This window comes from Pleurodeles waltl, chromosome 5 (genome assembly GCF_031143425.1).
Source record: "Pleurodeles waltl isolate 20211129_DDA chromosome 5, aPleWal1.hap1.20221129, whole genome shotgun sequence".
NCBI classification, from domain to species: domain Eukaryota; kingdom Metazoa; phylum Chordata; class Amphibia; order Caudata; family Salamandridae; genus Pleurodeles; species Pleurodeles waltl.
In genome coordinates, this window is record NC_090444.1 from 14003328 (window position 1) to 14021596 (window position 18269).

Consider the following 18269-nt stretch of genomic DNA (forward strand, 5'->3'; position numbering starts at 1 on the left):
CCCTGATGTGCATCCCCTCCTGCTCCTGTCTCCCCAATCATGCTAGTAGCTTTCCAGCATTATTTCTCACTTCATATATGCTCTTCTGTCTGGTAAGGTAGGAGGTTTTCACCTCATCTCGCTACCCACCTGTATTCTTCCTATGTAGAGTCAATGGGTCACTTTAGTTGAGGCATCAGAGTCTTGCTATACACTGCCTCCAACCATGACAAGTTTTGTTTATAGATGTGTAGGTGTTTATGTCGTTCCCTCCTATCCCCCAACTCACCAGAGATAATCCTCCTATCCCCCAACTCACCAGAGATAATGGTGCCTCTAATTGTGACTTTGTATGCCTCCCATAGTGTGTGCATGTGCGCTCTGCACTGACACTGTGCTTTCTTTGAAGCAGTGTTGTGTGGCTTCATTCAGACCTTTCACCTCCTTGGCATTCGAGAGATGCCATGTGGCCATCCACCAATGGCCTGCGATCCCCCTTGCTAGGTATTTGGCCTTTGAGAATATATGCACTGTCTCAAGTAGCATAGGTAAAGAGGCAAGCCTGGACAGCACATCATGGTCACTCAAATGAAGTGAGAATCCTCTCTCCTGTCCGTGCAGTGTACTCCTGATGTCTCCCAATTCTAACACCTGCGTAAACCCTGCCACTTTCCCCATCATTGCCTCACCCTCTGTCCTGGCACTGATCCAATCCATGTGTATGTCTAGGACTAAATTGAAGTCACCACCCAGTATTGTGAGGGCCTGTGGCATTTCTGTCAATAAACGTCCTAGGGTTTGGAGTATAAATAACTGTAGCTCTGGGGGGATGTATACTTTCACTAGTGATTGTTTCCTCCTTCCATTGCCCCTGTACTTCTGTGTAGCAGCCCAGTGAGTTGGACCATGTGAGTGTAGTAGGGAATGCCAGACTTTTTTTTTCAAACAGTAGTACCACACCCCTCCTTTCAGACAGGCCACTTTAAAGCTCCCTATTCCCAAGCAGCCATGCTGGCCATCTATCAGGTGTGTCTCCTGGAGGAAGAGCATGTCCGCTTTATATCTGGAGAGCACTTTAGTGACCAGGCCTCTCTTGGTTTTATTACAGAGACCACTGACGTTCCACCTCAGAAAGGTTGTGTTGTCTTGGAGGCATCTTTCCTGAGTTCCTTCCCATGCCCACACCCTACTCCCTGTTGTGTATGGCTATGGCTGTTGGCCGAGTCTCATCTCCGATGAGTGTGTCATAAATACCCTTTGTAACCCCCCCCCCCACTATACCTACCACCTTACTGCACGTGGCCCTAAAACAGACCACCACTGCAGTTCATAGTACGTTTTAACCCAAACCAAACGTAACATTAGCTAGTTCAACAGTGCAACGCTTGCAAGAGGTGCTGCTGTCTGGCCCAGTTCTAATACACAGGTGCATGCCCAAGTTTACTGCAGCTTAGTTCCACTGCACAATAGCAGTCCTGCCATGTCGCACCCCCGCCCGGTGCCTGTGACCTCCCCTCTGCATCCTCGAGGCGGCCTTTAAGTGTCTTCATCTCCTATACCATATTTTTGCTTTTTTGTGTGAGGTCTTAATCTATCAGATGGACTGTCTGCAACTGTGTTTCTGAGTCCGTTACTGGTGTTGAAAGTTTCCTCTGATCGCCTCTAAGAATCGCCACCTTATTGGCCACTGTCATGATTTCGGTTTTAACGACACTTTGGTCTCCTGGATTGCCGTCAGTAATGTTGCAGTGCGAGCTGACAATGATGATCCTGGCTTTTCTCCCATTATTGGGCTGTCCACTTCACTCAGCTACACCGGAGCCCTGTTGTTCGGTCTAGCCATGAGGGCCTTCCTCAACTTCTCTTTCACTCTCACGTACCTGGCACACTGGTCACCAGGTATTCAGGCATCTACCCTCAAGCTGCAGCTTGTCCCATATTCAAGTCTGCCCCCAGCCACTGGTGGGGCTTAATGTCTGTCCCAGTCCCTGTTGTGGATGATACAGCTCTCCGTGTTTCTCCCCGCCCCATCTCCTTTAGGCCAAGGCCCTGTTTCTCCGCAGAGTAAGGGGGTGGCTGCTGCAGAGCATCTCCAGTATCTGGAATCCAGAGTCGAAAGGCAAATTGGAAGGTCAATCCTTCGGTTCGCCGGGTCAGGAGCCCTCCTAAGCCCAAGGATTTAAAGCCCAATTGTCTCCAATCTATTACCTCTCTCCCAATGGGTCTCAGGATACAGATGCAGAGAGCTATCGAGGCAGAGGAAGAAAAGGGAGGGAGAGAGAGAGAGAGGTGTGGGTGGGAGGATGTCTGCTCATCAAGTTACATTATTTCAGGGCCTCTCTGGGCCTCTACTTTTGGAGCCATGACTCCTTCCTGGTCTGAAGTGCTGGTGAGTGCAGCCTCTCCAGCAGTACCAGACAGACTCACAGCTGCTGCCAGGTGGCACTCCCTGATGGTGTGCCTGGTCTGCCACCGCTCCGCAGCCATGCTCTGCATGTCTTCACTGTGGCGGCTCCTGACGCAACAGTCCCAGTACTCTCTTGCTCAGAGAGGGGTGGCCGCTATTTTCGTTTTTCCACTCCATCTTCACCTCCGATCTCTGGGGGAACCACCCACATCCACTAACCTGGGCTTCCTCAGGGTTCAGGCAATCAGCGTGGCTGTCCCCTCACCCTCATTCGGTTGAGATTCGGGGGGAGACAGGTTATATTGAGCAGGGTTTCCGGCTCGTTTTTCAGGAGTGTAACGCCATGTGTTCTACACCATGGCAAGTCACGCCCCACCAAAGCAAACACCTTACTGTGGCAGTTAGAATTTACTTAGCTCAGTATCAAGTACAGAAGAACAAATAAATGCTCCATAAGAAAGGTTAGTCTTTTTACTACTCACTTGGGTGACAAGATGACCTTGAGAAAGTCTTGTTTTTTCATCAAATTTGGGAAATTTAGTATGTTTTGGTTTCAGTGTCAAATAAGTACGTTTTTCTGTGTCACAATTCAGAATTAGTTAGAAGGCTCTATCAGATAGCATTGTACTTAAGTGTACACGAGAGTAAAGGTTGCATTAACTTTCCAATGTACCCTCATTTCTGTGATATCTATGCTAATGAGTGCTGTTAATGAAGCCACTCTGTGCTCTTTGGTCACTGAAAAACTGTTAGTTTACTGATATGTTTGTGGTATATCCCAGTTTTAGTTTTTCAAAAATTTGGTCACCCTACTATTCATCCATTGTGTGCTATGAGGTGAACCACTCGAGTGTAGTGTGTAGTAAATGCTTTCTCACATTCTGCTCATTCTAATGGTTTCTGTTGAGTGTGAACTTTTATGTTCCATTTTCTATTCCTTTCTAATGAATGTCCTGTCAAAATCAAAAAATGAATGTTTCTGCCCAGTGTGGACTCTCTGAGCCTTGTCACATTCAATAACGTTCATAAGATTTCTCTGCAGTGCAGACAATCAGATGTACCAGTAAGTTTCCTTTTGCAGTGAAATATTTATCACATTTGGGACATTCATATGGTTTCTCCCTCCCAGTGTTGGCGTCCTATTGCATTAGCTTATCTTTTCTACTAATCAGCTTGTCACAGTCAGCATGTTCATGTGGTTCCCTCTCCATATGGAGAGTTAAATGTTTCTTTGGGGATGAGTTTGTAATGAATGTCTTTTCACATTCAGTAAGTTTATTTGGCTTCTCACCAGTGTCAGATTTCAAATGATATAGTAACCCAGTCTTTGTAATGTACTCACTGTCATATTCAAGCCTGGTGGAAAATTTCAAATGAGAGAGCAATCTTCCTTTTTGTGAAAGAATAACTTTTTTACATTCAGTACACTGAAATGGTTTCCCCCCGACTTGGATTTTCAATGGCACTTTGGATCTCTCTTTTAATGCCTTGTCTCATTCTGATCAGTGGTATGGTTTCCACCCATTGTGAACCTACCAGTATGAAAATAGTCCTCACTTTCCAACAAAATGCCTTGTCAGTTTGAGTACATTGATATAATTTCGCACCGGTGTGAATTCATATGGCTTCTATCATATGAGGGCTCTCTGATGTTGCAGGAAGTGTTTTTTTTCTTCTTCTAATGAGTGCCTTGTCACACTGAATACAAGCATATGGTTACTTCCTGGTATGGATTTTCCGATGTAGTACTAATAGGTGCTTTGAAGTGAAAGCCTTGTCCTATTTAGTACATCCGGACTTTCAGATGGCGCATTAAGATGTTCTTTGCAACAAATGCGTTGTCACATTCAGTGCATTCATATGGTTTCTTCCCAGTGTGGACTTTCTGATGTCGCATTAGGCAGCCCTTTGACAAACCACCTTCTCACATTCACTTCAACCATATCTCTCCAGTGTGGATTTTCAGATGTTTTACTAGCAAATGCTTTAGAGTGAATGCCTTGTCACATTCAGTGCACTCATATGGTTTCTCTCCAGTGTGGACTTTCTGATGTTGCATTAGGTGTGCCTTTCTCATAAATGTCTTGTCACATTCAGTGCATTGATATGGTCTCTCCCCTGTGTGTGTTTTCTGATGTTCAATCAAGTGGTGTTTTCTATTGTATGCCTTGTCACATTCCGTGCATTCATACGGTTTCTCTCCAGTGTGGGTTTTCTGATGCATCATTAGGGTCGGTTTTCTAAAGAATGCTTTGTCACACTCACTACAACCATAGGGTTTCTTCCCGGTATGGATTTTCTGATGTAGTGTTAGCTGGTGCTTTAGAGTGTATGCCTTGTCACATTCAGTACATTTATATGGTGTTTCTCCAGTGTGGGCTTTCTGATGTCGCGTTAGGCTTGTCTTTGCAAAAAATGCCTTATCACATTCATTGCATTTATATAGTTTCTTCCCAGTGTGGGTTTCCTGATGTTGCCTTAACTGCCGTTTTGTAATGAATGCCTTCTCACATTCACTACAACCATATGGTTTCTTCCCGGTGTGGGTTTTCTGATGTAGTATAAGTGTGTGCTTTACTGCGAATGCCTTGCCACAGTCAGTGCAATCATAGGGTTTTTCTCCAGTGTGAGTTTTCTGATGTTGCCTTAACTGCACTTTTGTAACAAATGACTTCTCACATTCACTACAACCATATGGTTTCTCTCCAGTATGGAATTTCTGATGTTGCTTTAACTGCTGTTTTGTAAAATATGCCTTCTCACATTCAGTACATTCAAATGGTTTCTCGCCAGTGTGGATTTTCTGATGCAGCAAGAGATAGTTTTTTGTAAAAAATGCCTTATCACATTCACTACAACCATATGCTTTCTCTCCAGTGTGTATTTTCTGATGTTGCAAGAGATTTGTTTTTGTAATGAACGCCTTGTCACATTCAGTGCATTCATATGGTTTCTCTCCAGTGTGGAATCTCTGATGTAGTATTAGGGCTCCCTTTGTGATATACGCCTTGTCACATTCAGTGCATTTATATGGCTTCTCCCCAGTGTGGACTCTTTCATGTCGTTTTAGGCATCCCCTTGTATTGAACGCTTTGTCACATTCAGTGCATTCATATGGTTTCTCTCCAGTGTGGACTCTCTGATGCCGTATTAGTTGTCCATTTGTAACAAATGTCTTGTCACATTCACTACAACCATATGGTTTATTTCCAGTGTGGAATTTCTGATGTTGCTTTAACAGCGCTTTTGAAACAAATGCCTTGTCACATTCAAAACATTCATAATGTCGCTCTTCGTTGTGAACCGCATAATGCTGATTTAGCTCTCCCTTTGTAAAGAATGCCTTGTTACATTCAGTACATTTATATTGTTTCCTCCCAGTGTGGACTGCATGATGTCGTGTTAGCTCTCCCTTTCTAATGAATGCCTTGTCACATTCTGCACATTTATAAGCTTTCTCTCCAGTGTGCATTACCAGATGTTGCATTAGTTGACCCTTTGTAACGAATTCCTTGTCACATTGACCACAATGAAAGGGTTTCTCTCCAGTGTGGAACGTCTGATGTTGCTTAAACAGCTCTTTTCTAATAAATGCCTTGTCACATTCTGTACATTTATATGGTTTCTCTCCAGTGTGAATTTTCAGATGTTGCATTAGGCTTGCCTTTGCAACAAATGCCTTGTCACATTCAGTACAACGAAAGGGTTTCTCTCCAGTGTGTAATTTCTGATGTTGCTTTAACAGGTCTTTTCTAATGAATGCCTTGTCACATTCAGTACATTTATAAGGCTTCTCTCCAGTGTGGATTTTCAGATGTCGTATTAGGGTTGCCTTTGCAACAAATACCTTGTCACATCCTGTGCATTCATATGGCTTTTGCCCAATGTGGCCGCTTTTTTGTCGAATTAGCTCTACTTTTGTATGGACATTCTGATGTGCCTTCAAGTTTCCCTTTGTAACAAATGTGTATTCCTCAGCATGGCCTGCCTGATTTACCGGGAGGTATCTTTTTGCATGCAATGCATTTTGACATTTAGGACATTCATATAACTTCTTCCCAGTGTCAAGACTCTTTTGACTGAATGTCTGCCCACATTTCTTACATTTACTTGTTCCGAGTCTTGTGTGTGCTACCTTGTGTATCTTTAGACGGCGTGTGCTCCTAAATGTTTTAGCACATTCAGAACATTTATAAAGTCTTCCCATTGTGCGAGCTTTGTATTCAAATCCTTGTCACACTGAAAACATAATACTCGTCTTTCTTCTATGCTGACTCCATGTGCTCCCTTTAAAATATTGTAAAAATTGCTTGGAGAGCTGTAGTATATTTAGCAAGTTCTCTATTCCATTGTGTCTCAGGTTAGTCTTTTTGAGTCAAGTATTTGTTTTCACGCTACTCGAGTGTGTAGATTAAGATATCATTGATTTTTTTAACGGGTCTTCATGGGATGAATTTTCAATGTCCAACTTTGCCGACTTTTGCTTTAAAAAAATAGCCTTATTCCTTTTCCATCTTCCTTTCATAAAGCATTTCTTTAAACCTGTAACAAAAAAAAGCAAATCAATAATAAGGAAAATATAATTAAGATCTAATTTTATCCGGAAAGACTTATAATGCACATTTATAACAGGGTGAAAGAAACTCTGTAATAAACTTAAACTTTCCTGTTTTCAGTTTCTATTTGATTTAAACTGCAGGGGGGGGGTTGACAGTATAAAATCAGTGGTTATCATTCTTTAGATGTTTGATTTAAGCTGTGCAAATTCATCTGCACAGTTTTTATCAAGTGCTTTTAGAGACTTTTGCTTTTATTACTGTTTGTTTTCTGCACTGATGTTGCAGGATAAACAGTGTATTTGAGGTAATGCATGTTGTGGGTACTCCACGGAACAATATCAGTCACTTAGATTACATTTTGCCAGGAGCACCCTTGACCAAAGGGGAAACCAGAAGATAACCTCACGAGTACAGTCCATGCCTGCAGCAGCACATGACCAACCACTCACCAAGACCTGCCCTTCTGAAGAAAACAGCATGAAACTCGACAAGGGTCACCAAGCATTGGGCTGCACTTTATCATACAGGAAACCATTACAATGAGTAAAAGATGTGTTTGCTTTCATGTCCCCTCATGCATTGGAAAGAACTTGGAAAGTCTTCCAACACTAGCGTGCAACCGCACCCCTTGTTAATTTTTTGGGTACACAGTGCTTATGGTTTGTTCTAGGCCTGTCACTGCTGTCTGTGACACTGGGCTAGTGCTCTACATTCAGAGATTTACTTAGTTCTTCGTTTTGGGCCTTGGATTCTACATAATAGCATATTTCTGCTAAAACACTGTTTTTTTAATACAGACAATCTAGGAAGGTAGACTGTTCTTAAAGTAGACAGAATACTGAATTTGCCAAGGAATCATTTGTATCGGGCAGCGGTTCTTACTCTGTGGTTCGTGGACTACTGGAGGTCCACAGTGCCTATTCAGGGGCTAGGCAGACCAATATAACCTCTAACCATTACTTTCTATCAATCAGAGGAATTTTAAACATACAGATTCAACTATAAGGATAATGATTCCATTAAGCAACAATAATACTTATTTTAAGTCTACTGCATAGCCTCCCCAATGTATTTGATAAATGTATTAACACAGTCCATTAAGATATGCTTTAAAAAATAAGCATTAGAAACATGTTTTAGTTGGAATCTCTTGCTAGTTCATGATGGATCATGCCTGAATGCACTCCGACCTGAACTAGCAATCAGACTATTACTAATTACAATGCTTTACTGCTTATGATTTTCTAGATAATCATACGTATCGGTACACTAAGAAAGCCAATGTTCTAAGTACTCAGTGATCTGTGTGTTATACAACTAGACAGCCAAAAAAAAACCTTCCAGGCTGCATGTACTCCCATCCACTGCTTTATATGAGCAGCACTTACAGACTTCAAGCATTTCCAATTTTTTTAAAAGGAGTTTTAAAGGGGGCAAAACCAGAACTTTTCAGCAGAGCTGAAATATTTTCCCAGGCAAAGTACTACTTTTTTGGCTGCCAAAATCAAGTAGTTAAAAACTACTGGAATACACTGAGAAAAGTTTCCCAGACATATTACTTACTGAGTTCACAAAATCCAGAAACTCTACGAAGGAAAGAAGTTGTCAAACATAGCAGTATTTTTACCTTATTTGTTATGCAGATCTAAGTGCTAATATAAAACTTCTATGACCCTCAGACTTACTTAGCCACAAAGTCATACTATTTCTGCAGGCAGTCTAATTACATGCAAACCCCAGCCTAGAATGGCTCAACAGTCCATCTTTATTGTTTACCAACCATGGTATGCTTCCGACTGAAAAACACAAATTGTATAGCAAGCCAAATGATGTATTTTTAAACAAAGTACAAGCATCTGTTCAGGCACAGGCGTCATTGCATCCTCTAAAAGAAATCAGTAGGATAATGAGCAATTGTTAAGTAGGTATCAGCAAAAAAAAAAAAACATTTTTTTTCAACAATAGGTATACAGGTTTTTGAAATGCAAGTGGTTCAATCAAATCGCCTACAATCCCATACCCCACAATCAAACCAATGCATATGGTACTTCACATGCGCACCACGAGCTCAGAACATCAAAGCTGGGTGTCAGCACCTAATGTCCCACCATCTTTATCCTCACACTATGATAGAAACCCTCATGCATGGATCTTCATAACCGATGGGCGAGGAACAGGCTGTAACCATGGGCATGTCAAGTGCAGTTTGAAAGTATGTTTGTTTACAAACATGTGGCAGGTGTGATGTCAGCATTTTCTGGCCCAATGAATTTTGAATGCCAGGCATTTTAAAAGAAGTTATTGAACAATCAATTATATCTTAAATCATGGGCCCAATATTTCCCTCCTCTCGCGCTAATTTGCTTCTGGGATGGTGAAAAAGAGGGACTATACGGAAATAAGAATATCAACACGTACTGGAAATATTTTATTGGTTCAGTATTCTGATAATGTATTGATAAAGTGATGTTAAGTGGCATCACATTTACATGACTATTTGGCTGTATTTAATAGGAATGATTTCAGTTTACAATTTACTTATAAATATTGTCTAAATAAAATCCTATTTTTAGATATAATAATGGCCAATGTTATTTTTAACTCCTTTTATTGAATTTTCAGTATACGAACATAGCATTGGTTCAAGCATGTCGGTCATTATCCATAGTGGCATCAATTTTAGATACTGCATTTCGCGTAGAAGCTATGGGATTAAGAACACTCTGGTGCAGTTGAATAAAAATCAAATGTATCAGTATTGTCCAACCATCATTGACATTCACTGTCCCCTTAGAGGAACTACTGAACACTCCATGGTCCGACCTCCTTTCGGAACATCCAGCAGATCATCTACAGGCCTATATGTTGCTAGGATTTGACCGCAGGGGTACCTGGGTCAGTTAGTGCCCCGATGCTCAAGGAGGAGGAACCCCTTAGACTCGCTTAGCTTAAAAATCCCTGATTCATGAGCTATATCGCCAACAAGGTCCGGTAGACAATCCAATAGCCAACATTAATGAAAACAAACATACACCCATATTAAACAGACATCGACAAACATTACACTGCATACAAAAGGATAACTATATTAAAATGTAGTGCTCTTGGGCACGGCCATACCAGAGATCAAGATGGCTGCCTGGTGTATGAGGCTGGCCCTCTATATAGTGTGCAAATCTAGGCACAATGTGAAGAGGGTCCAGGCAACCACATGTTGGTTTACGGGGAGTAAAAATGAAACCACCTAATGCTCTAATTTCTATGGTAGCTTGGTCGAGCAGTTAGGCCAATCCTGGAGAAGTGCAAAGCATTTGTTGTACTCACAGTATCAACGTGGAACCACACACTCAAAGAATAACTTAAGACCACTTCCTACTTCGGATTTTTATGAACATTTTAAGATCATCAAACGTGGTTAAGTTCTTTTTGAGAAATTAATTTTTGAAGTTTAATAAAAACAGTCTTTTTTCTGCATAATTACGCACCACACGAATCAATGGAGGATAACCTTTAAAAATGCATATAAAATCAGACAGAAGGTTTACCAAGTTCTTCTTTTGCAGGTTGGTCAAAGCCGTCGGTGTGAGCAAAGCCTCTTTTTGACATGGTTAGCCCCTACTTTTTGCCTGTTGTAGGATGTAGTCTAGAAACCGCTAAACAGGTTTCCCGGCCAGAGCTCTTTCCGTAAAACTGTTGTGATACATTGGCACAGTTGGATACACCTTTAGCTACCACTATAAGTCCCTAATAAAAGGTACTTAGTACCCAATGCATGGGCTCCTATGGGTAGGCCGCTGAGGTTAGCAGCACTGAGTGTGCCACCCTCTAGGGCCATGCATCCAGAAGCACCCAGCACTGCCATTGCAGGCTTGGTGTACTGGTGAAAACCTAAAACACAAACTTGTCATGGCACACTGCCTGTGTGCCCTGCCCACAATACCTTACACATACTATGGGTAAGACACAACTCAGGCAGGCCTTCCAGCCCTAAGGCAGGGTGCACCATATTATATGTGAGAGCACAGCTGCCAAACCTGGGACATAGTGAGTGAACAGAATAGCCATTTAATACATGTGCTGGACACTACTCAAACACGCGTTTTCCAGCTACATGATGGCCATTCTGAACCCTAAGTTGTCTGATATCAAATAACTCAGAATGATAAATCCAAACTGGTTCCAGTATTGGATTTATCCTTAAATATACCCAGGGGTCACCTTATAGGTGCTCCCCGCTAAAGCTAACTACCCTGGCATGGTTGTTGGCTGGTCACATACAGCCTGCCACCTCCAGACAAGTCTACATCCCTGGGGTGAGGACTACAAAGTTTGGGGGAGAGGTCAGTCTCTCTGGTTTGTAAAGAAATGCTCTTCCTGGGTGAGGTGCTAACACCCCTCCCTTCAGGAATCTGCACTGCCCTGGCTGCGAGCTTCAAGGGGATTACCACCTTTGAAACTCGAACGCCAGGCCTGCTGCTAGCAGTAGATGGTAACCCCTTTGCAAGCCCCCACTTTTGGCTGAAGCAAAGGCTGGAAACTACACAAAGGGTAGGAGGAGTGGCCCCACCTGGCATGCACCACCCCGATGTGTTGCCTGAGAGGTGGACACTTCATTTCATTTTCCTCCATCTTAGATGGAAAGAAAATAGCCAATCAGGAATAGGGAAGTAACCCTTCCCAAGGGAAGTGGTCACTGTAGTGGATGTAGCCACCCAAAGGTAGGTGTCCCATTGGACACTACCAGGTTCCCCCTAAAACGCCCACTAAATTCAGTATTAAGTGGGCACCCTTAGACCAGGTAACCATATTCGAAGGACACAAAGAAGACCGGCACCAGGAAGATCCAAGGCACGAGAACTGTGGACCTGCTGCACAAAGAAAAGGAGTCAAACCCTGCCTGCTGCACCCAGGACCAGACAATCACTGCTGCTGGGCAACTGGACTGACTTCAAGAACCCCAGAGGACCTCCAGGGTTCGCCAATCACCGAAGAACACCCTGAAAAGTGGAGGTACCACTCTGCAGCAAAGAAGAAACCAGCAATGCAGTGAGGGTCACTTCACTAACAGGCCGCTAACTACCGAACAGGAAGTCGCAGGACAAACCCTGCATGTGTGCTAAGTTTAATGGCACTGCGCCCTTCAGTGGTTGAACCGTGCCAAGACCATGGGTACTGGTCAGCTGATGTCAGACACTAGGAAAACCAGCCCACCCGGGGCTGCAAAAGGACGAAAAGGAAGCCCCTGTCGGGGGCCTTCATGGACACCATGGACCTCCCACCACAGTGCCCCTGTTGTCCAGCACACGACCCTTGAAGTGACTTACCACCCGATCCAAAGGGCATCTTTGCGCACAGCTCTTGGCTTACTGATTAGCTCTGCACCAAGCTTTCCTGCAACGAAGAACCTGCTGTGCCATAACGTTCCCCCACGTTCCCTTGCGACCTTGACACGCCAAGGGGACCCCAAGGAACCACCTCTAAACGTACCTGACCAGACCTTTTCCACGTGGTCCCCCACAGTGGCCCTGGACTAGCTCCTGAGACTTTTCACCGCTGCTCCTGCCGCAATCGGGAGCTGCCCGAGCTTCTCCAGCTAGCACAATGTGCCCATTGACGACCTCCACCAACCTGCAAAAGTAGAACTCTGTAAAGAAACTGTGTGATTTTATATGTATTTTTAAAGGTGACTTTCCAATGATTCCTATGTGCGTAATCACTCACAAAAAGACTATTTCTATTAAACTTCAAAAATCCATAACTCTGTCCAAGCAGAGACCCTCACTCTAGTCAGGGCAATGGAGATAGACACTTAAGATAACCCCTGCTCACCCCCTTGGTAGCTTGGCACAAGCAGTCAGGCTTATCTCAAAGGCAATGTGTAAAGTATTTGTACCAACACACACATTAATACAGTGAAAACACTACAAAATGGACACCACACCACTTTAGAAAAATAGGCAATATTTATCTAAATCAAACAAGACCAAAACGACAAAAATCTAACATAGACAAGTCAATATGTGTTTTTTTTTTTTTATTAAAAAGAATCTTACTCCATAGAAAACAATGGAAACGTTACACAAAGTATCTGGTTTGCGTAAAAAATAAAGTTGCACGGGCGAGCATGCAATGAAAAAGTCAGGTCGATTTCTCACTCGCAAGCGAGACCGTGTGTCATTTCTGCTCCAATCTGGTCGGCGATGCATCATTTTCCGGACAGGGCACCTCGGATCCAGGAAGGCCTGCATTGATTTTTGACGCCCGGCGATGATTCGCGAGAAATCCAGTCGCACAGTGTTGGAAAACCGCGCTGCTTGGGGTTACGAGGTTATCAGCAGCTGCAAGCAGGTGTTGTGCATTTCTCCAGCCGTGATGCGTCGATCTCCCAGCCGCGATACAGGCGGCACATCGATTTTAGCCGCAAAGCGGGTGGCGCATCGTTTTTCAGCTGCATTGCAGGTGGTGCGACTAAATTTTCCCCGCACTATGTTCTGTGCGTGGATTCCAGTCCTTGTTCTGCCGACTTCACCTCTTAAGGGCCCTAGGACTGGATGGGGCACCACCTGGCAGGAGTCTCAGCAGAGAGTCCAGGTGTTGGCAGAGGAAGTCTTTGATGGCCCTGAGACTTCAAAACAGGAGGCAAGCTCAGTCCAAGCCCTTGAAGAATGTTAACAAGGAAGAATATACCACAACGTAAAGGTCTTTGTCCTCTCTCGGGTATAAGCAGCAACTGCAGCCATCCCAGAAAAACACAGTAACAGGCAAAGGGGCAGTACTCCTCTTCCAGCTCTTCAGCTCTTCTCCTTGGCAGAGGTTCCTCTTGGTTCCAGAAATAATTTAAAGATATGGGGTTTTACTTATCCCCTTTCTGCCTTTGAAGTAGGCAAACTTCAAAGGAAAGACTCTGTTGTTCACAAGATCCTGCCTTACCCAGGCCTGGATCCGGACTCACACCAGGGGGTTGGAGACTGCACTGTGTGAGGGCAGGCACAGCCCATTCAGGTGTAAGGACCACTCCTCCCTCCACTCTAGCTCAGACGGTCCATCAGGATATGCAGGCTACACCCCAGCTCCATTTGTGTCTCTGTCTAGAGGGGATTCACAAACAGCCCAACTGTCAGTCTGACCCAGACAGGGAATACACAAGCAGGCAGTCAAAGAATGGTTTAAGCAAGAAAATGCCCACTTTCCAAAAGTGGCATTTTCAAACTGACAATTGTGTTTTCAGAGACATCAAGTTCCAAATTTCGATCTGCTCCCAAAGGGAAACTGCACTTAAAAGATATGTAAAGGCATTCCATTCCCTTTGTTAACCTATGAGAGAGATAGGAAGTGAAAACCGAATGTGGCAGTATTTCATTGTTAGAACATGTAAAACACACCAGAACATGTCCCAACTTCAACATATACTGCACCCTGCCCATGGGGCTACCTAGGGCCTACCTTAGGGGTGCCTTACTGTATTGTTTTGAGTATTGACCACTGATGTCGTGTTGTAGAAGCCTAATTATTTAACACCCATCCAGATACAAACGACCGTTAGCCAGCTCTTCTAGATAAACATAAAGGATTTATTAGAGATAGAAATAGAAAGACATGTACATGGAGGATGCTCTGTCCTAGTGTACACGAACAGCCTAATACAAGGAAGTAATACACAATCTTTTATAGTATTAAACCACAAACATAATTCAACATCTTATTGGTTCTTTGGCTTTGACGTATGATTGACGTATGACTACTTCTCCATTATGGCTGAGGTAGTTTTTCCTATCATACCATATATAGTAACAGAAAGCATAGAAAAGGATTTTACACAAGGTGGCCTACGTGCCTAATATCACATGGTCCATCTTGTGACAGAACTTGAGAACATCACGTACTCAGACTGGTACTTTCCAGAAGGGAGATTGCTTCAGCTAGCATGCAATGACAATGATATTTCATGATGGCTGTTCAGAGAGCAAGCCTTGCAACATAATGCGTTCCTAGCAGTAGCGAATTACATTTGTAGGCCTCTTTACTTAATGATAGGCCTGTGCAGAGATTGTCATTGTGTATCACAGGGGCCACTAGGCATAGCATGCCTAAGAACTGTAAAATGCGATTCCACATTCCGCCCTCTGATACTCAATGACAAATCTAAGGGTCATGGTGTATTGCTCTCATTTATACCTTTTGCTCGTCCCTGTTGTCATCCTTATATCTTTTTCTTTGATAATGTGTGTGTTTCTGGTGACAGTTTTTTTTTTTCAAGAGTAGCGCCAGGAAGGATGGACAAACTGGTATGAGCACACATATCGTTATCAGTGCCACGATCCCTATCGCTAGTACCTCTACCAACCAGGTACCCCAACCCCTGAACCATGCTGCTATTCGATCCAGCATTCTTAAGACGTCTGTCCCATCTGCCACTTTCCCAGCTCCTTCTTTTTTATATCCTCTATTTCCTTTCTCATATTCCCCACGTTGGTGTCCTCTTCCTGCGCACCCCGCCAAGTGTTCTCTTTTCCCCCTTCTGTAATTCTGTTCTATGTGCCATTTTTGGTAGCACGAATGATAGGTAGCAGGTACCTTGCCAACCTGCTGGCAATTTTAAAAAATGCAGATGTCCCACATATAATAAATATTCCTTTGGGAGGTGTCAGGCCTATGGACAAGCCTGTTGTGTCATTTCTTTTGTAGTCCAGGCTCAATATTGTATTGCAAATACTATGTCCCACATCAATTCCGTTTTTGCTAGTGTCTGCGTTACCTCTTGAGCATTTGAAACACCATGGTGCCTTTATTTCTGTATCTATGGCCAGGCATGGTATTCGTTGTTCTGAGCCATGATCCCTTTCAGTGTAACACTTCCCTCTTTCTGTTGTAAATGCATTCAATAAATTCTCTTCTTCTTTCTTCGGATCGAATCTCCTACACTTCCTTCTTCTCCTCCTATCTTCTCCCTTCAATTTATTTTACACTCTTTCTACCAATTTTCCTTTCATATCACCTACATAAGGTTCATCTTCCAAACCATAGTCATCCCTTTTTCTCCTCATTTCTCCTTTGTTTATATTTTCCCTTATTCTCTCCTTTTTTCTTTTCCCTGTTCCCATTCCTGTTAAATTTCCCCCTAACATATTATCTAATATGTTACATGCCACGAATTCTGTGAGGGGCATTTAAGTGTAATTTCTTTTCTCCTGGCTAGTGGTCGGTAGGTGGGTACATATATAACAATCAGACACATTTGCTAGTTCTTTGTACATTGATACCATTTGCACAAATGTATTGTCCTTATAATCTTCTCCATCTTCTTTCCATTTTGTATATTTCACCCATTTTGTTTTATCCTCCACCCTCTCATGTTGTTTTGAGATATTGTTGTTCTCAGCACCGGTTGCTACTTCACCTTGGTCACTTTTGGGGATGTAGTGTTCCTGGTCGAGCCATGGAATATGTATGTCGTCTTTATATACTATCAGGATTGTTGTTAGTACTATAGCTGCTACCCGGGGTGAGTAATGCTGTGACCACCACGGGCCACTTCTTCTGCTCCTTTTTCTTACGTTGTAAACTGAAATCCATGTCGCCTTATAGGGTGTGGGCGGATGTGGCTAGCACTTGAAACCAGTTCTATTGGTATGTAACCTTTGGTACTTCCTTATTCCTGTAGGAGTGCCACACGAGTAGTCTATTCCTTCTGTATATTTTCGGGGCGACGTTGAATGCTATTTGACACTTGTAGTTATGCAGAGTATAAAGGGATGAATCCTAATGTCCAGTTCTAAGGGAGTTGGGTGCGATAGTCCACTGACCCGAGGGATGGCCCTTTTGTCCTATTTTTGCTATATTCCTAATTGGAAGAGGCACCTCCCAATGGGGCTACAAGCCGCACTGATCCTAGTGACCAGCCGCTTCCGTAGGACTGGGATCTGTACCTCTTGGCGCAAATTTTTCTAGCAGACGTTTAGTATTCTGTTCGTTTATATCCGGAAGTCTTTAATACTTAAGTGGCCTTGCTTGACTCTCCGACTCCTGAGGGGTTGCAGCACGAGCAGTCCAAGAACAATGCTCTGGTGTACTGGGGAACCAGCTTACACTCTCCGACTCCTGTGGGAGTGTAGCACGAGCAGTTCCGTCAGTGTTGGCTGGTGGCCCTTGTTGAACGAAGGTTGTACCGCTGTGGTGAAGGTGGCATTACTCTCATCGGCAACTTTGTTGGCGACTGGTCGTCCTTTGGTCCAGCGGCCTTCTTGGTGTGTGAGGTATGGACCCAGGATGTGATGCCCTCACACTTGACTGCTGTGGCTGTTGTCAACAGGACTTGGTGTGGTCCCTTCCACTGTGGTTGAAGGCAGTGACGTCTGGTGTGGCCTTTACCCACACCCAGTCTCCAGGATGCAGTCGTGTTCCGGTGGTGTACCTTCTCGGTGTAATAGCTGTGGATCCAGGAGGTCAGTCCCTCCTACTTTTCAGGTGACCCAAGCCCAATCTCCCTGTTGGAGATCATGTCCAGGTAGTGTTGTCCAGCCAGGAAGAGCCTGCAGCACCTAATGCTGAAGGTAAGGCAAACTGCTGTCAAAATGTCTTATCAGATAATAACTTCTCAGCACCAGACATGTTCATAGGCCAGTAAAACAGTATCTCAGTCGGTGCTCACTTTGACAACTTTGTCAAGGGTGCCTTTCTTGACCAATGAAGCAAGCGGTAGTGCATCAATCTAGAACCGCTCAGCAGATGCACAAAATCTTATAAAGGGACATATCTGACTGGTTTATGGGGTAACTAGCACACTCTTAAACTGAAATCAACACTCAAAAAATAAATAACAATTACACTCAGTAACAGTGGAATATTCACACAAACTATTTCTCCAAACAAATGGTGATCCAAAGGTCAGGAGAAAACACATGTTACACTGGTATACAGCCAGTATATTTTTTAACATAGCATTGTATCCTATTATTCTATTTCAACACCCTGAATATCTGCATCAATGCTGGAAGTGTTGGGACTTTGCAGACATGACCGCCATCAGAAGTCACTTCCCCTTTCTCGTACAAGTGTGATGTTCTGAAATGCTGATATTCCTTTAAGATATTATATTTATTTTATTTATTTATATTTGGCATCCTCATCATCAGAAGTATAGCATTCATAGCTATATTGCAGTACTACATAGCACATCCTAAGGTAGTAATAACTCTATCCTAATATAGGTATTTTCAATACCCAAAACCAGTTTGGAGAATATTTAGTTGCAATCTACCAACACATGAAGGCAATCCATGTCACTGCGCACATTAAGATGTACCACGGAAGACTCCCATTAATTA

The 18269-nt window shown here is 43.4% G+C and overlaps 1 protein-coding gene across 2 annotated transcripts in view; it reads right to left on the reverse strand.

The window, feature by feature from the left end:
* Window positions 1-1328: 1328 nt before the first annotated feature.
* LOC138295272 (zinc finger protein 850-like) overlaps window positions 1329-18269 on the reverse strand; it is a 93489-nt gene continuing 76548 nt past the window's right edge. Inside the window, exons 2-3 of one of the 2 annotated variants that reach the window (XM_069233464.1) lie at window positions 12433-12573; window positions 2578-6928 (exon numbers count right to left, since the gene is read on the reverse strand). In XM_069233464.1, the coding sequence (XP_069089565.1) occupies window positions 4317-6593 (2277 nt within the window). In that variant the 5' untranslated portion in view covers window positions 6594-6928; window positions 12433-12573 and the 3' untranslated portion in view covers window positions 2578-4316. Of the gene's footprint in view, window positions 6929-12432; window positions 12574-18269 lie in introns of both variants that reach the window. The other variant, XM_069233463.1, reaches the window with a different exon arrangement.